At 35.5% G+C, this 20046-nt stretch overlaps 1 protein-coding gene and 1 non-coding gene across 4 annotated transcripts; both read left to right on the forward strand.

Annotated features, from left to right (window-relative positions):
* The first annotated feature begins 7640 nt into the window (after positions 1-7640).
* On the forward strand, positions 7641-7747 carry LOC118487917. Its single transcript, XR_004882850.1, has one exon. It is a non-coding gene; the product is annotated as a small nucleolar RNA R71 (small nucleolar RNA).
* An 8069-nt stretch (positions 7748-15816) lies between these two features.
* Positions 15817-19236, forward strand: LOC110911921 (G2/mitotic-specific cyclin-2). 3 transcript variants are annotated; one of them, XM_022156575.2, is made up of 9 exons: positions 15819-16106; positions 16421-16553; positions 16654-16744; positions 16781-16891; positions 17012-17134; positions 17233-17325; positions 17442-17663; positions 17960-18237; positions 18855-19236. In XM_022156575.2, exons 1-9 carry the CDS (start codon positions 16064-16066, stop codon positions 18997-18999), a joined length of 1239 nt encoding a protein of 412 aa, XP_022012267.1. In that variant the 5' UTR covers positions 15819-16063; the 3' UTR covers positions 19000-19236. The 3 variants fall into 3 exon arrangements, with proteins under 3 accessions (XP_022012266.1, XP_022012267.1, XP_022012264.1); XM_022156574.2 differs by having other exon boundaries at positions 15817-16106; positions 16427-16553; positions 16654-16891; XM_022156572.2 differs by having other exon boundaries at positions 16654-16891.
* Positions 19237-20046: the final 810 nt, after the last annotated feature.

Here is a 20046-nt window from a genome sequence, read left to right on the forward strand (position 1 = left end):
AATCCCTTTCTCTTCTGTCCTCATATTTGTATCTGATGAATTCGTTTTGCAAGACTTGTCATTCTTTGTTAAGCAATACGATTTATCAGAACTGCTGTTTGGTTTTCCTGATGTACCCAAGGACAAAATCCTTTCCAGATACTCTCTCGCCTTCTTCCTCTTCTTCCTCAGCCTGTCTCTGCCCTTGAGAAAGCTTAACTTTCTTTTCTTGAACTTTCTATTCTTGAACTTTTGGTTCTTGAACTTTCTGTTCTTTGGGCTTGACACTGACTGATGTCTTTGCCATTTTCTGAGATTCAGTCCTCGATCTTCCCTTTGATCTCATTGGGCAATCTCTGGCAATGTGACCTTTGATATTGCAGTTAAAGCATCTTCTCGTCTCATAACTCCAACTCTGGCAGTTAACAGCAATGTGTCCTTGAACACCACAAGTGTAGCACATTCTGTTATCATACCATTTACCACTTTCACACCAAACACTCAGATCATAGCATTGTTTGGCTTTGTGGTAGTCATCACTCCTAAAAACTGGATTTGGCTTTGAAGCACTGTGGTCAAACCTGCACCACTCATTACCAATTGTTTTTGAGTTTTGATTTTTCAATTTTTGTGATTTTTGATTACGATTGGATGATTGATCTGATGAGCTTTTATTTTCTTTTTGAACATTTTTCAAATTTTTCTCTTTTTGTTTTTGTTTTGCATTCTTTTCCAAAGGTTTCTGCTTTGAACATTCACTTTTTTCTGTAGAATGCAACTTGGTTTTCTGAAACTTTTCTTTTAATTCCAAAAATAATTTCTTTTTCTCAATTTTTTCATTTTCATCATCAGATTTCTTATCGCAATCTTCAATTTTGACTTTGTCAAAATTTGTGACATTGTCACTTATTGGAACAGAATTGATCGTTTTTGGACAAGGATGATTCAGAAATTCTGAAGAGGTCACAAAACCTTTCAATTTCTTTTCAAGCTCATCAATTTTGTTCCTTGAATTCTCAGCTTCATTTTCAAGTTGAGATATTCTCTCAAGATGAGACTTGATTGTCTTTTCATTTTCAATCTTAATGTTTTCAAGAACAGACTTTTCATTGTCCAAAACTTTTATCTGTTCTTGAAATTTTGTTTCATTTGCTTTCAAATTCTTATTTTCAAACTTTATCCAGAAATCTTCATTTTCTGAAGATTTCTTTTTTGCTTTCAAAGTCTTTCTCTTTTTCTTTCAAAACCTTGTTTTCTAATGTTAAACCATTTAAATCACTTAACAGTTTAGCATTTTCAGATTTCAGCTTCTCACAATTTCCTCTCATTTCAAGAATCTGTTTATCATCAGTTTGCTTCTCATCCTTCAGCTTTTTGATTTCCAATGTCAAACTTTCTACATCCTTCAAGAGTTTGACATGGTCAGCTTCAAGTTTATCATATTTAGAGCATACTGATTCAGAACTTGAGGATCCAATCTTCACAGCTTCTTCATTCTTTTGAACTTGCTCTGTCTCCATCTTGTATGTTCCTGCACAAAAGAGTTTAACGAAATCAAAAGGATCCATACTTTCATCGATATAATATTTCCTCTTAATATCATATTTCAAAATACTCTTTGTTGCAAGACACACACGAATTCTTCTATCTATTTCAACAATTACATCCAACTCTATTTTTTGTAAATTCTTTTCCACTTCATTCATCAATTCCTTCCTTTTCTTATATTCCTTTCGACACTCTGCATTAACCTCATTGAAGAACTGTTTTGGATAAAGTTCTTGAAAATAATCTTTTCTTTTAAGTTCAATCAAGAATTCATCCCATTTAGCAGGTAGTGCATTTTCCAATTTCGATATCAATTGTTCATTTGAAATTCTAATATCATTTTTTCTCAAATTGTCTCTTAAAATTTCAAAACGTCTTTCCAACTCATCCAATGTTTCATCCTTTTGACACATAAAATGTCCAAAACTTTTAACTCAAATGTCCACATCTACATTTCTATAACTACTGTCCACAGTTCTCATATACCAACAATTTAAACTTTCAAGATAATCATTTTCTTTTTCATCAAACATCTTTGCCAATTTTCAACACAATCCCGACAAATTTCACTCAACACCAACTTTCAAGCGAAATAACAACTTGAAACAAAATAAACTGATTTCGCTTGAAATGTTTCAAGCAAGATTAGTTTTCAAGCGAGATAACGTGTTGAAGCGGAATCACACAAAAAGTTTCAAGCGGAATAGTAATTTGAAGCGGAACCATTGATTTTGAGCAGAATAGCTGATTTCGCTTGAAACTTCTCAAGCGGAATCACCACTTGAAGCGGAAACAGTTGGTTTCAAGCGGAATATCTTATTTCGCTTGTAATTATCAAGACTTTTCAAGCGGAATCAAAAAGACTCGTTCAAGTGGAATAAGGTTTCCGGTTGATTTTTGACTGTTTTAGGCTGAATTTTGATCTCAAACTCTCTAGGGTTTGTTAAAATACTGTTTTACACCATATATCAAAAACTCAGACCATTTTAACCATGAAAACTTGATTAATTGTGAAAAGAAGGTGTAGAAATCAGAATTTTCCAGCGAAAACGAGCTAAACAGTAAGAACTCTTCTTCCTGAGCTCTGATACCACTTGTAGGATCGTGAAACGACCTAACGAGTCGATCAGAAGAGTGCTCAGACAGAATCAGAGGCGGAATTCATTGATTCTGTCTTTGTTTAGCTTGAATTCACTATTAACTGTCTTGTTTATTGATCTGGAAGCAATTTACAGCACGTAGACACTTCGACGGAGCTTCGTCGTTGGAAACATGAACGTTTTTAACTGATTTCGCTCGGAAGGATATATATATAGGCATATGATTCCGCTTGAAACAGCTTCAAGCGGAATAACATGTTCAAGCGGAATCACTTCAAACATACTAACACAGGATTTCGCTTGAAACGATTCTGCTGATTTCGCTTGAAATGACTCCATATCATTTCAAGCGGAATTACCTATATATTCCATTTCCTCGTTTTGCGTGCACTATACAATCAGTTCTAATCTAAGACTCGAACGAAGATGAAGTCGACAGACAACTGCACCAACAAACTCATGTGATATGGTTTAACAAAGCCTACATTCTGATTCAGAACCTATCCTAAGTGCTTACGACCCGTTATGACCCGTTAAGGTAGTCTACGTTACTTTAACGCGTCATTTGCGCAAAAGCGCAAATGAATAGCCTAACTAGTCCTATGACAATTATTATACGCCCTAACATGCTTAAATATGTTGCATAATTAGTTTAAGTGTCAAAAATTAAGTTACATATGCTTAAATTCAAATTATGCATAAAAGTGCATTTTGGTCATTTTCCTAAGGCATATAAACTACCTATCATATAACTAATCAAACTAAGTGACCATAAGGTACAACCTCAGAAGGTTATTCCCTATACAACCATGGTCACAAAATATGTTTGGTCGGATCCTAATGATCGACCAAACGGGTCGGGTTCGAAAGTCTACGCGGTTGTCAAGACCGCTTGACTTATGACCCTAAACAAGCACTAGAGTAAAAGTGACGAGTTAAACATATTAAAACATGTTTAACTAAGTTAGAAAATAGATTTGATATCAAAACAAAGTGTTTTGATACCCGAAAATAGTTTTGTCGCAAAATGCACATAATTGGCATTTTGACCGAAACTATGACTCATCAATTTGACTAGTCAACGTAAGTAGGTATAGTCACAAAGGGCTATAACCATCGTGATTACGCTCACGTTACAAAGTTCAAATGAACTTTGACTTGACCATACCATGGTCAAAGCTGAAAGTCAAACACTGTTTGACTTTCTTGCTTAAAATAGAAAACAATTATGAAAGAACACTTACAATGGTCCAATGCTTGAAGAAAAATAACTAGAAAACCAAGTAGGAAGCCTTCAACAAGTGTGAGAGCCTCCAAATGAACAGGTGTAGAAGAAGAAGAAGAAGATGAGCAAGTTGGAGTTGTGAAATGAGCTGAGTATTTATAGAAATCCTTGATCCATTAAGATCATTCCACATATAATTGAGTTGTTCAAAGCTTAATCTTGACCCTACAAGTGTTTGGACAAGAGTTACAGCCTTGGAGGATACACAAAATACCCACAAGATCTCAAAAACCAGATTAGAAAACTGCAAGAATGAGCTGGAAGCCGTTTTAGAAATTGCTGGAAACTGGGTTCTATAGCCTGGCGCGCCAGGGACACACTGGGCTGGAGCGTGGCGCGAGCCAGGTCAGGCAGAATTTCAAGTCTGGCAGAACAGGTCCCTGCATGTTCCAAACTTGTTTTTCGATGCGTTTAACCCCTCGTTAACCCAATTTCAAGGCTCTACAAGGATGTTAAAGTATAGGGGACATGAAATATGCTTGAAAATATCACGGATGTCGGTTCGTTTAGTCGTACGGTCGCGTTATTCAGCTAATTACGACGAAACTCAAACGGACGCGAAAAACGATCCAAATTACGCGACGAGTGGTATTTTTGCATTCCAATCATTAAAATAAAATATTTTAATGATTACAAAAATTTTTGGATGTCCGGATATGTTCAGAACGTAAGATATGCGCGTAAATGCAAACTTATGCACTTTTTGACGCTTTTAATCCTTGTAGCTCAAATAAGCATATTTTCTCACACCGAACCCCTCAAAGCTCATTTCTAAGCTATGCAAAGGATATTTAGGGTATGTTTAGCTTATGATCTTGTTCCGGAGTGTACGTTGCTATACGAATCGGCAGCCTTTTGAAGTTTGTCGTAAATAGTCCCTGTGATCGAATAAACTTGTTTTGCCATACCAAACCCTTCAAAACTTATTTCTAAGTTATGTGTAGGTTATTTAAGGTATGTTAAGCTATGTCACTATTCTAGAGTGTTTGTCGCATTAAACTGATTATGTTTACGTATCAGTTTGCGTATAACTTTCCAGGAAGTGTTTATGGGGTTGAATTTGAACAAAGATTGTTATTGGGCAAGTATTATAGATAATTACACAATCCAGAAATAAAACACAAGGTTTTATTGCTTACGAAATTGTTCGGGATTTGTTAGTGATAACTGTAGGTATAGTTTTCACAGTGAGATTATATCATCTTGAACCGACTGATGGAGAAGTGCAATAGCTTTCTGTTCGGCTATAAATAGATCTTGTTCATCTGATCCCAACCGTGTATATTCTGTAGTTATACTTGTGTACTCGAATTGAACTAACTTCCAACTTTCATAAGAAAACGCCCTCAACCAGTTGTCGAAACGTTTCTCCTATCTGTTGTAGTCCTCTATGTTCATCAACTTCGGCTGCTTGTTATACGTTCCGTACGCGTTGTCGACACTTAGCGATTCGAAAATGGCCTTAGTTGCATTCTTTGGATTTGCGTCAGAGGAAGTTGGTTCCGAACTGTTGAAAGCATACGTATCATAGAATGGATTTAAGAATTCATCAGAGATGATTGATACCTGTAAAATTCAAACACTTAGACAAATTCAGATATGGAAATACCCAAGAACAGTGTATTCGTACGAAGCTGGAATCCTGCCTTCGTACGAAGCTATGAAATAAGCTGATTAAGGCAAACACTGTGCATTCATACGAAGCTACTCGTGTCTTCGTACGAAGCTGCAACAGAAGCTTCGTAAAACTCAAATTTCTGTAAAGATCACAACCAAGAACAGTGGGTTCATACGAAGCTGCCTTCATACGAAGCTAAGCTGAGAAAAAGTTGTGTTTTTCAAGGTTTTTTTTGCTGATTTTGAGAGATTTATATTGAATTTTGGTCTAAAACTTTAGAGGATTGTTTAATGATGTTTTTCGCACAGTATATCACAAATTCAGCTGAATCTATCCGTGGATTCGACGTGAATTTGAGGTCCAAAGTCTCAAAAAGTTCCAAAAGTTCAACAATAAGAAGAAGGAGTAGAAGTAAGATGAAATCTGGTTTGAATCGGCTCAAATCAGGTAGATATCTCCAGTAATTGATAATCCTCAGTCATGAATCTGGCCTCCAAGCTCTGATACCACTTGTGAGGACCGTGATCGCCTTCAATAAACGCTCCGACCGGATTAGTTATCTATGAGCAATGTGCGGAATCCATGCAAGAGATCGACATAAAGACCATACAGATACCGTTAAGATCACTTCTCATTAATGATTGAAGAGTTACAGATCCTGAGAGAATTTTGGCAGAGCTTCGCTATGTCTCACCAAAAGTTACATTACAAATGAACCCAAGACCTCTATTTATAGACATCAGAGGCTTCGTACGAAGCTACCCTTGGCTTCGTACGAACCGAGGTCTTAAGCTAAAACTACCAAACTGACTATTATTGTGTCCCTTCGTATGAAGGCACACTTACAGGACAAAACCAAATCAGTTCAATACAATCACATACACATACATTAACCATAGACTCGATACTAGACGTAAGCTACAGACATATTGCATTCACACTTCCGGGATCAATCTTCTTTTGTGGGAGATCGAGTTTGTCGAGGAGTGCCACCGAGCATTCTTCACTCAAGTTGACTTGTTGAATGGATTCAATCTTCCTTTTGTGGGTGAGAAAGTCTCTCGTGAACTTGGAGTATTTTGGCATTTGTGTGAGAACTTCTACCAAATGAAGATTGATGGGAAGTTGTTTAAGTAGGCTTACGAACTTGGTGAATTGCTCGTCGGTCTTTTTCCGTAGTAAACGACTGGGGTAAGGGACCGGTGGTGGTTTGGTTGGTTCGTTGTTTTGGGGTTGAGTATTTTCTTGGCTTTTAGCGATGGGTGTGTTTGTGGTTTGTGTAGTGTTTTGGAGTGGTGTTGGTTCATCATCGGGTCCTACCTTCCGGTTTCTTAAGTTGATAACGTTTACTTGGGCTTTTAGGTTTGGTTCGGTATTACTAGGCAATGCTCCTAGTGATCTTTCGGAGAAATTTTGGGCAAGTTGGCTTACTTGTTTTTCCATATTTTGCATGCTAGCCCATTGGTTCTTAAGTTCGGCCTCGGTTTGTAGGAACCTCTCCGCATACCTTTTGTCGGATTCGGAGAAAAGACGGGTGATTAGATCCTCAAGTCTTTCGCTTCTACTTTTTTATGGTTGGAAGCCTTGTTGCTCATTCCAGAGTTGTTGAAAGTTAGATCGTTTATTCTGATTTTGTTGTTTATTACCCCTCGATTCCCTCCAACTAAAGTTGGGGTGATTTCACCACTCGGGAGTGAAAGAGTTACTTGTGGCTCCCGGTGGTCGTGGGCGGTTATTGAGATAATTTACCACTTCCGTTTGATTTTCTAAATCTTTCATATAACTCCAGTTTTCATGGGGACCGCCACATCCTTCACAAGCCATAACTGAAGCCATTTTATTTAATTCAAGTTTCTTTGTTTTTGAAGCTAAGGCTTCGATTTGGCCTTGCAAAGAAGTGGTTTCGTCCACTTTATAGGCGCCCGGGGTTATGAATTTTGAACCTCTAGGAGTGTGCCATTGAAAACTGTTTTAAGCAATTTCTTCAATTTGATTATAAATTTCCTCGGGACGCCGATTCCCAAGGAGTCCCCCGAAGTTGGAATCAAGGATTTGCCTTGGGTGTGGTAAAAGCCCATTGTAGAAAATGGACACTTGTTGCCAACATTCAAGACCATGATGTGGGCATTTCCTTAATAACTCCTTGAACTTTTTCCATGTTTCGTGCAAGGATTCCCCGTCTTCTTGAGAGTAGGAGTTAATCTTGGTCATGAGTTTGGCCGTTTTAGCGGGAGGGAAATATTTATAGAGAAATTTTTGGGCAAGTTCATCCCAAGTGTGCACAGGCCCACTTGGGAAGGTGTTTAGCCAAGCTTTCGCTCGGTCTTTGAGGGAAAAAGGGAATATACAGAGCCGGATAGCATCGTTGGAGGCTCCGTTGATCCGAAAGGTGTCACATATTTCCAAAACATTGGTAAGATGTAAATGGGGATCTTCATCGGGTAGGCTGTGAAAGGTGGCGGAATTTTGGAGCATTTGGATTAGGTGTGGTCGAAGCTCAAAGTTCTTGGCATCGACATTAGGAGGGTTATTAGTGGCTCCAAGATTACCGATCATTTCCGTAGGTAATCCATGAGAGTACGTTAATCATGGGGAGGTTTTGGGTTGAGGCTTCTTGTCGGTTTCAGTAGTACGATACCCGCATCTGAAGACGGTGGGAATTTGGCGATCTACTGACGTGATGGTAGATTGGTCGGAAGTATGACGTTAGGGCATGCTCATCAAGGACATAAATTAAATGATGATTCAGAATAATGGTCGAATGGCAATGAAAGCTCATCATCGCCAGTATCACCCATGTTCACGCTTTAATTATGATATGAACAATTGTATGCAACATTCATATGATGACTAAGGGTTGCTACGGGGATTTAAGGCTTGGGATACTTAGATGGGATACCTATCAAGGATGATATTCCCAAGAGAAATTGGGTTGGTAATACACATTATTCACAATAGTGAATAACATATTTATAAAAGAGTTTCAGATTCAGAAATTTGGATGAGGGTGACCACCCAAGTAGATGTCCTCAATAAAATCCTATTCAGGAAAAGTAACAATCACATGGACGAATGTGATTGCATAAGAGCTTTATGAAATGAAAACATTTCACATGTTTTTGAGATGAATAAAGGTAAACCTGATAATTGTAATATAACAATAAAAGAGGTTTTACCAAATAAAAATTTGAGGCCAGGATCATGAACTAAGAATTTACTCACATGGGAGGTAATGTAGGTAATGTGTTAGTTATGATAAGGTCATGCGTACCATGTGTGGATTACTTACCCTGGCCTAATCATCTAGATATTTAAAATATTTGATATAAATGGGAACGAGTGTTACACCATATGGGGAGACCCAAGCTTAGCTATATAACCAAGGTTCTTGATTAGTTAGGTTAGCGGTTTATAGTGTTTTGCCTTATAACAGAAGATGTTGCAGTTTATAATCAAGATCGTATGCAAGGTTGTTGAAGTATTTCTTCTTGTTCTTAATCTGATCAAAAGTTTGATCGCACCAAATTGTTGGTTTTACTTGATATCTTTTTTGAGACTTACATTAATGTTGCTAAAAATAAGCACATCACAATGACAAATTTGGATTTCTAAAAAGATAAAGAATTACAAATTTAAAAGTTCTAAGATTAAAACAAAAAAGAAAGGGTAAAAAATTTGAAATCTTGAATCTAATTTGATGACTTGTATATTTGTATATTATAGTGTGCAACTCTGTTTTGACCATGATAACGTTAAAAAGAAGCACGTCACAATACTACGTTTAGACTTTATAAAATTTATGTTTTAAAAGTTAAAAGAGAAAAAAATGTGTGAAAAAAAAAATAAATGGATACCCTAAATTTGAAGGAGCCATACTATAACTTTTGAGAGGTTAAATTGTAACTTGATTTAAAAAAGATAGCATGCATTAAACTGTCACACCCCAACCGATGGCGGAATCATCGGGGCATGGCACTGAGCGAAACAAATTGTCCAGAAGTTTCCATAACAACTATCATCACTATTTAGTTTAAATAACACGTCCCATACTGTGTCCCAAATAATAAAACAAATTATTACAGATAACAACCAGTCAAATATTCTGTTCCGACAACTCAGATTTAAATAAAACAAATAAATATTGTTCAAATGCTCCTAAAGACTCGGTCGGACAAGATCTACAGGCAACTATGCTCTAGACGCTTGTTCCTGACAGACAACTATTTGTTGGGGGCCTCTAGAGCTTTATTCTAGCCACGCTTTCCTAGCAAGCAAACATCTTAAACACCTGTCACATACGTTAAAATAAAGTCAATACATATAATGTAAAGGTGAGCATACAAGTTTGATAATAGCATAATAGAGTTCGAAATAGTTTACGCATAACCAGCACGTACACAGAGGAAAACGAAGCATGTTAATTATCGACATGGATCTATCGATACCAATGACTGTGGGTTGACTGTCCGAGACAGTTCACAATACATGATTACCACCGTAATCCATGCAAGTAATTGTCCTTAACAACCCCCGTGTGAACGGGTGCTGAGTCCAAACTATAGTACTACGTCGTTAAGGCAGGTAGACAGCATTCCACGTGTAAACATAATAACAAGCATTCATTTAGTCACGTAATACATGCAAATCGGTTAGCGTTCAAATAGTTTGAGTAGTGTGATCGATTGTGTTAAGGTATAAGTAACGTATGTAACACCCAAAAGTGCTAAAAGCAAAAAGGGATCGAGTATACTCACAGCAATTGATTGATGGATTGAATGGAGCGCTTGAGAGTAGGGTTAGCCTGAATACTTCGATAGCATAATGATGAGCAACACGTAAAATGGAAACAAGTGATGATGGGTCGAACAGCCTGGTCGATCGAACAGTAAGTTCGATCGGACGGGTTGTTCGTTCGGCTAGACAGTCCGTTCGGACAGTCTGTTCGATCGGCCGGTAGGCTCGATCGGCTGGACTGTTCGAGTGGATTGTTTCTTCCTTTGAGTAAGATGTGTTTGTGTATGATGGTTTGACCTTTTGAAGTTTTCGTTGTAGTATTTGAGAACACTAAAGTGTTCTTACCTTTCAGGTCGATCGATCGAACGGTCTATTCGATCGGTCGGCTTAACCGATCGGTTAGGAACTTCAGTAGTAGTCCTCAGCAGGATGTCACTCGATCGAACAGCATGCTCGATCGGGTGGCACACCAATACGTCGAACGAGTTGAAAACCGATAAAGTGTTGGAGCATAGTATCTCATGATCCTATGAGTAATGTTATCAAACAGCTCGTTCGATCGAACATCACCTCGTTTAATACTATACTTCATGAAATTGTCAAAGTGTAGCCGATCGGGTGGCCTGGTCGATCGGCTGACATGTTCGATCGGTTGGGTTGTCCGTTCAGACAGCCTAACCGTTCGGCCAGCATCCTGACTTGGTCGGCCTGTTCGTCTAACACTTGGCTGCTCTGATTATTTGACGTTATATCGAGGTAGTTTGACAACGAGTTGAACCATAACACTTTCGTTCTTACTTGTTTCTCCTGCTCGGACAGGAATCACCCAAGTCCAGCCGGTGAACGGTTCGGAACGGTAGTTTAACGTTTAACCCGGAATCGGTGAACCTCGTAGATAGGATCCGAATCTTGAACCACTCATCCATTAGAATGATTGGTGAGTTGACTCAAGCTCTGTTCCTACCGGTTTGAAGGCATTGAGTGTAAAAGAGTTGAAAGAAAGTTGGAAGTCCTTCTTTCAATCCTTTACATCATGTAAATGTTTAGATCTGTGATAGATCTTAGCTTATTTATGTGGAAATCGGTTAGATCCAAGTGATTCTTGGTGGAATGAGGCCAAAACATGATGTTGTTGAAGAACACCATGATGACATCTTCTTAGAATGCTTAGATCTTGATGATTTCACGGTTAGAAATCAAGATTTGAAAGATAGAAAGGTGTAGGAGCATGTTTTGATCAAGAAAGTACAAGATTTAAGATGAAAACTTACCGGAATCGGAAGAAATCTGAGAAAAGAAGAGGAGCACGAGCTGGTCGGTCAGAGAGTTTCCAAAAGTGGAAAGAATGACAATGACAGCCCTATTTATAAGCTCCAAAATAGGAAAGGGCTGGCCGATCGGCCAGGTATCCCGATCGGACAGCCTGCTCGATCGGACAGTCCGTCCGATCGGCTGGGCTGTTCGATCGGCTGACAGCCTGATCGATCAACAGCCTGGTTCGAGTGTTCGGTGTGACAATTTTCGATATTTCTATTTCGATTGAAGATGATACGAATACGGTGGAGTTCCTATTCAAATTACTTTTAATCCCAACCACTATATCTAACATACAATCATCTATATTTCACACTATCCTTACGTTACCATCCGTCATAATTCGATTTCGATTGCATTCGATTTGAGACTCGAGTTTCGATTCGAGTTTCGATTGATTCGATTGAATACCACACAAAACATAAAGTAAGCACGCACAGGTAACACATAAGGCACACACACAAGTAATATAACACCAAATTCGCATAGTTCGAGTCTCGAGTTCGATTGATGATTTGATTAGCTTGATTATTGATTGATTAACTATATCGCATTGTTACTTCCTACTATTCACAGTCGTAAATCGTTTCGAGTCGATTAAACATTAGATTACTTCGATTCCTCTGATAGACAACACTTACTCCACATAATACAAAATATAAAATAGACTATTTACAGTCAAAGAAGTCAAAGTTGACTTGGACTTTGACTTTGACATTCGAAAACACGGGGTAGCATGCATTAAACACTTGTACCCACACCTTTGATACGAAGTTTTCTTCCGGCTGCACTCTAGGTCTCACCTAAGATCCTTAGTCTATCCGAGGTTTTTTTTTTAAATGTGCCGTGAAGGATTCTCCATCGACTTCGTTCGGTGTTTTTTTTTTTTTAAATATTACCACTGATGATACCAATATGACTTTGCGTTGTGGCGGTACGTTATCGCGGACATTCGATTGGTATCGGTTAGGTTCGTTATAGTACTGGTGATACATGCGCTCGGTATAGAAATCAACACATGTTTTACATCAATTGAAAACGGAAAAAAACGAACACTGGTAACGATAAAAATGTTGTCCAAATGGTATCGATCAATTCAGATCGTCATGGTACTGGTAATGATATTCGTTTATCATCGCAGACATAGTTGTATAAATGAAATTATCGAAACTGGAAATCATAAAAATGAATACAGGTACATGTAACAATGTTGTTCGGCAGGATAAGTCAGTTTATTAAAAGTAAAAACAATAAAAATAAGTATCGGTACCAACACCGATGTTGTTCATTCGGTTTAGGTTGACTACGATTGTGGCACAAAATTCCTTACTAAACACAAACCATACAAATGAGTACATGTATAGGTACCAATGTTGTTCAGCACGGTATGGTAGCGATACAATGTCAGTTTATCGAAAGCAAAATCAATATAATTAAATATTGGTTTGTCGAAAGCAAAAACAATATAAATAAATATTGGTACCGATATATATATTATTAAGTCGGTTTCAGTTCTTTATCGGTACCAATACATATATATTTCGGCCGGTTTCGGTTCTTTTTGGTATGATAGTGGTATAATTAAATGTAAATAATAATATGTATAATAGAATCTATTGTAGTAGTAAAAAAAAATAAGAAGAAAAAACTATATATTATTATAAAAATAAAGTTACAATCCATACTCACTTTCCAGTTATAGTGCGCTTCGCTGCGGGTTTTTGGGCATTATGAGTCTGATTCATTACAATACCAGTATTATACCGGCACTTGGCATAGCAAATCGTTTCCATTCAACATGATTTTTAAATCGATTGAAAATCCATAAAAACGAATACTCGTACCATTACTCTGTGTTCAATGAATTTTATATCGCCACGTGGAAAATTCTATAAAAACAAATACGGTATCGTTACCGATGTTGTTCTGTCGATATAAATCAACTATATATGACTCATTCGAATACCGATGTTGTTTGGTTGGTATATGTTCAGTTTGTGATGATAAATAAAATTAACTGTATAATGTATATGACCTGTTTAAATACCAATGTTGTTTGGTCGATATATATTTAGTTGTGATGATAAAAAAAAATCAACTATATATGACCCGTTCGAGTAGAACTTTTATCGAATCGTACATAATAATAGGCAGATGATGACGTTAATAATGAAAACTACACCGATATTATACGATACTGGTATCGATGTTGTTCAGACAGTATTATTATTACTATATATTAATAAATGAATTGAAATGAATAGTGGTTTTAATATTATAATAAACGAATTGAAATGAATAGTGGTTTTAATATTATAATAGTATATAGTTTTTTAATACTTTTATTATTTTAATATTATAATAATAGTTATTTTCTTTACTTTTTAACGTTAATCTTTTTTTTTAATATCAGGGGTTGGGATAAGCTTGGTGTCAACCGGTATCGAACCAGTACTGGTATAGAAAATACTGGTACGGTCCTGTTCGGTATCAGTACATGAAGGTAAAAATCGGCACTAATACAGAATACGCCAAAAGTTGGTGCCGAATTGATATTGGAAATCTTTTGGTTCGGGAAATTCAGTGCGGCTACCTGGTACCATTTGCACATCCCTGATCATAGTACCGTACGAACAACGGTATCGTACAACTTTTTTTGTTGATTTTCTTCAACTTTTAATTTTTTCTTTTTTAGTTTCAGGGGTAGGGATGAGCTCGATGCCAACCGATACAGAATCGGTACTGATACCGAAAATATCGATTACGGTACCAGTATATAAAGGTAAAAAACGGTAGTGAACTGGTACCAGGAACGCCAAAACTTGGTACCGAATTGGTAATTAAGATCTTTCGGTTCGGCAAATTTGGTACCGGTACCCAGAATAATTTGCTCATCTCTGACCACAGGTTTTATACGAACAACATCGTTACCATACAACTTTTTTGGTTGATTTTCTTTCATTATCTTTTAGTGTTTTTTTCTACATTTTCTTTTTATTATTGTCAGCAGTTCTGTTCGCAACACGCTCGTGGTGATTTCAAAACACATGTAAACACAGACTAAATAACAAAAGAAATTCGCCGCAACGCAGCGAACTTCTTTAAACCTAGTTAGTAATAATAAAGAAAATAATTAAAAGTTAAAATTAAAGAAATATATTTTAGGTTAAAAGTAAATATAATAATAATCTTTTATAATATTAAAATAAAAAATGTGAAAAAAATATAGATATTATCAAAAAAAAAATTGTTATTCATGAAAAAAACACCGTATATTATTATAAAAATCAAATCGTTATTCATACTCACATTCAAATTCAAATTAATTAAATATATTAAATAAATAAACAAATATTTAAATATTTAATTGCTGGAGGTCGTGGTTTTTTATTGAATAAAATGTTTCTTTGGCTGTTAACTTTTTTTTTTTTTTTGAATATTTAAATTAGTGATATTTCAAAATTCTATTTCTTTGAAAATGCTTATGAGTTTAATAATAAAACTTGAATTTAGAAAATGAGTAAATTACAAAATCGATACTTGAAATAATTTGCAATAAATTTTGATAAAGTTAACAACAAAGAAAAATATACAATTTTAGCATTTTAATTAACCTCTTTAGTTTAATTTGCAAAGTAAGAAAACTATAGAGATATTCATTATTCAAGTGATGCTTGAAAATAAAAAATTTGAACCGAATCTAATTCAAATTCTGTTTGAATTTTCAATCACGTTAACGTGATGCTTGAAAATCAAAAATTCGAACGAATCTAATTCAAATTCTGTTCGAATTCTCGATCGCGTTAACATTTAAACAGAACCCATATTATTCTTTTTCCCTATATTACATTTTCTATATTATTAATAATATAAACCCAAAAATATAAAACTTTAATATTTGTAAATAGATTACTACATTTTAATAAAAGAAAAAAAATGTTTGTTAATTTCATCAATTAACAAAAAATAACTTTTCAAACTTTAACGTTGTAATCTTGCTTAATAAAAGCATAAATCATCAAATATTAAATTAAAATATATTGATAGATAATTATTAAATATAATAACCAAAGGGTTAATACCATTAACTCAAATAGCCTGATAAAAAATAACTTTTTTTAATATTCCAAAAAGAGAAAAAGATTTGAAATCAAAGGTGTCAATCACATGTTCATTGAAACTAAAACCAACGGAAATATTTCATTCACTAGCCGTTGATTTCAAATATAATTACCCCCCTTTCAGACACACTTCCACCATTACTCTCTCTCTCTCTTCAATCTTCTTACTCTCTCTCCTCATTCTTCTTCCAGTTAATGCACCCCAACAGTGTCAAGATTGAAGGGTGTTCTTAATTTAATGCTCTTAATCTGCATTCTTGTGGGGTTCTTGAATCTTGATAGATTGTTTGCTTGATCTTTGTTGTTCAAGATCTTGTATTTCGGGTGTTTCGGCTGACTCGTTTGGATTACTTTCGATTAACCGATGGAGATTTCGGCCGATAAAAACAAACCCACAAATCTGCAAGGTAAATCTAAACACTTGTAATTTGGGGTTTTCAAGATTTTGAATCTTGAAAAACAAAACCTTAGTTTAAATCTTGTTTATTGATCAAAATTTGGTTTGAGCTTGATCTTGTGTATGGATTTGAATTTGAAAAAAAAAAGCCAAAATCTTGAATTTGTTTGGATGGTTTAGATTGTGAAGTTTAAAGTCAGATCAAGATTTTCTTGCAGCTTAATAGTTTGAATTTTTCTAATACCCTAAATGTTAAATCTGTAAATAATTGCTATATATGAATTGGGCTGTTTCAAAATTTTAATTTTGACTTTATTTGTGAAGTCAAAGGAGAGAAGATGGTCACTAGGAAATTTGGGGTTGAGATCGGTAATAACCGAAGAACACTAGGCGCGATTAATCTGAAAGGGGGAGCTCAGATTCACCCTTGTGTTGTCCACAAGAGAGGTTTATCACAGTATGTATTCTATAATTTATTAAAAAATTTATTTATTTTGTTCATAATACTTATTGTATAGATATAATGTAGCTTGTATTTACTATTGTTTGATCTTTAGGGCCAATGGTAACAATGAGAACAATGTTAATAGACCAATCACAAGGAAACTTGCAGCTCAAATTGCCAACAAGAAACAGTGTTTACCTGAGGTACCATTGTCACTGCATACCAATGAAGAATTTCAGGACGTTTTGAAGCCGAAACAGTCAACTGAGAGTTTTAAGATATTTGAAGATGAGGAAGATCAACCTGTGCCCATGGCATTGGAAGCAACCGAACCCGAAAAGGATCTTATGGTATTGATCTTTCTTTCGTGTTTTTTATTTATTTTTTTTTTTGCATATTTTATAATAATTAATTCAATAACAATAATTAAGATTATATTAATTTGGATATTATTAAAAAAATCATTGTAGGAGGTTGAAATGGAGGACATCTTTGAAGAACCGGTTATTGATATCGACATTTCGGAGGCCAAAAATCCGCTTGCTGTTGTTGAATACGTTGAAGATCTGTATGCTCATTACAGAAGGATAGAGGTAACAATTTTTGATTAAAATGGAACATTTTTATGAACTTTTGGTATAATTAGAGGGACCCACATGATCAAGATTAATTTATGTTGATTGAATTGTAGAGTTATAGCATGGTGTCACCAAACTATATGTTAACACAACAATCTGATATCAATGAGAAGATGAGAGCCATCTTAATTGACTGGCTCATTGAGGTAACTTTTGTTTTTTTAACCTTCAAAATTTGTAATTTTAATCATACCCTTCAAAGATTTTTTTATATATATATTTGAATAAACAGTAACAAAAGATGGTTTGAAAATCAAATCAGGTGCACCACAAGTTTGATCTTCAACATGAGACACTGTTCTTGACGGTTAACCTGATAGACCGATTTTTGGCTACGCAAAGTGTGGTTAGAAAGAAGCTGCAGCTGGTCGGTTTGGTTGCCATGCTGCTGGCTTGTAAATATGAGGAGGTTTCGGTCCCGGTTGTTGATGATTTGGTTTTCATCTCTGACAAAGCTTACTCAAGAAGTGATATTCTTGAAATGGTAATTATTTTTACTATTTTTTCTTCATTTTGGTTTTTTTTATATGCATTTAGGGTAAACTTCTTGAGAGTGATAAAAAAAAAGTTAGAGATTTTCGGCCGGTTATAATTATGTGTTTTCGTTGGCAAAACTTATTCAAGAAATCGAAATTTATGCTTCTTATGTGAAATTTTAATCATGTATTTATGGTTCTCTTAAAATGGAACTCAAATATTATTAAAGTATTATAAATCAAAGTTCTTTTACTAGTTTTGATCTTGTAAGTCTCTAAACATATACTTGTTTGTGTTTTTAAGGAGAAACTAATGCTGAACACATTGGAGTTCAACATATCAGTTCCAACACCATATGTGTTTTTGAAAAGATACCTAAAGGCGGCTCAATCAGACGCAAAACTAGACCAGATGTCGTTTTTCTTGATGGAGCTTTGCCTCGTGGAATATGAGACGGTCAAATTCTCGCCATCATTCTTGGCTGCAGCTTCAGTGTACACTGCTCAGTGTAGTCTTTATGGGTTGAAGCAATGGTCCAGGACTTGTGAATGGTATACAAGCTACTCTGAAGAACAGCTTGTGTAAGCCATTCATCTTTATTACCCTATAAATTTCCATATTTACGTATCTTAATACGTCATAGAACACCCGTGTTATAAGCCCTTCTCGGCTCACCAATTTTATATATGTTATAACGCGAACTCACTTATGGAGACGTTTAAAACGTTTATGGAAATATGTTATAAAACGGGTCATAAGTCATTTATATTTTCCATGTTTACATACGTCACAAAGCATTAATGAAATAACTCGACACGTGAAATACAGTTTACCGTTTTAGGGTATGACTAGGTTGACTTTGATAGCCTTTCTCGGCCCGACATTCTTAAATATGTTATAATGCAGGTCATAAGTTATAGCTCATTTATTATGAATACGTTTAAAACATTTATTTATTAAACTATGTTATAACACCGGGGTCACAAGTCATATATATTTTTACATATGTTACAAAGCATTAATGAATAACTCGACACGTGGAATAAGTTTACAGTTTTGGGGTACGAGTAAGGTTTGACTTTGATAGCCTTTCCCGTTCGTCATTTTAAAAAATGTTATAACATGGGTCATACGTTATAACACTTTTAGAACGTTCATTAATAACTTTTGCGGTTATGGTTACTTTTTTTTGTTATAGGGAATGCTCGAGGATGATAGTGGGATACCACCAACGAGCAGCAACCGGGAGATTAACCGGGGTTTACAGAAAGTACAACACTTCGAAGTTTTGCTATGCTGCAAAGTGTGAGCCGGCTAAGTTTATTGTAGAGGAGGCACAATAATGAAGAGGGTTGTAGTTTAACTTCCTGACTTGTGAAACTTTGGGGGTTGGTTTTAACAACTGAGATATTTAGAAAACAATTTAGCAACTTTTTTCTTGTTGCCCTTAAGCTATATTGGGTGGGGGCTTTGTTTACAATTTCCTTACATGGTGGTTCAAATTGTCTGAACAACCAATTGAACTTATGATTTAATTCTCATTTTACAATAATAAAAAAACTTACTATTCCATACATCAATGTTATGACTTTTTGTTGTTATCTTGTTTTACTTCTCTAACTCATATATGTTAACTGAGTCAGGTTTTTGTATATTATGTTAACCACTAAAGCATGTCATAAAGATTCATGTATTATTTTTATAACATGATATGCCAACTTTTGCTACACATAGGTTTTACATACATAAGAGACGGGAGTCTCACTGGAAGCAGCCTCTCTGTTCCTATGGGATAGAGGTAAGGTTGTCTACATCTTACCCTCTTCAGACCCTACCTTAGCTTTGCTATTGATGGGATTTGCTGAGTATGATGATGATGAATGAAGTGTCATCATAATAAGACTCAAGTTAGCTTTTATATATGTACATCTTAAGTAGTTAAGCTGAATCTTCATTGACTAGTAAAACTAAATGCTAACGTCATAAACACACATGGGTTACCTTTAAAAGGCTAACGTCAACTTGATACATTTAGGTTTAGATACGCGTCTCTACGCGATGATTACATAAATGAATTACCATCATACTAAAACTTGAGGTAGTTTTTGATGCACCCATGTGAATCGAAAAGATTTGAAAACCTAGTCTAGTACTTAACATAAATCATCATTGACTTAATAAACTAAATTCGTGTCGTAAACACACATGGGTTACTTGATACACTTAGGTTCAGATGCCCGTCTTAAAAAGATGGATTACCCATGTCAACAAGAAGTTATAAGTACTTCACTTAAATTTCCGTTGACTTGTAAAACTAAATGCATATCGTATAAACACACATGGTTTACTTTTTAATAAGCGACTGTCAACCTAATACACTTGAGGTTTAT

The sequence above is a fragment of the Helianthus annuus genome, chromosome 15 (genome assembly GCF_002127325.2).
Source record: "Helianthus annuus cultivar XRQ/B chromosome 15, HanXRQr2.0-SUNRISE, whole genome shotgun sequence".
In the NCBI taxonomy this organism is placed as follows: Eukaryota; Viridiplantae; Streptophyta; class Magnoliopsida; order Asterales; family Asteraceae; genus Helianthus; species Helianthus annuus.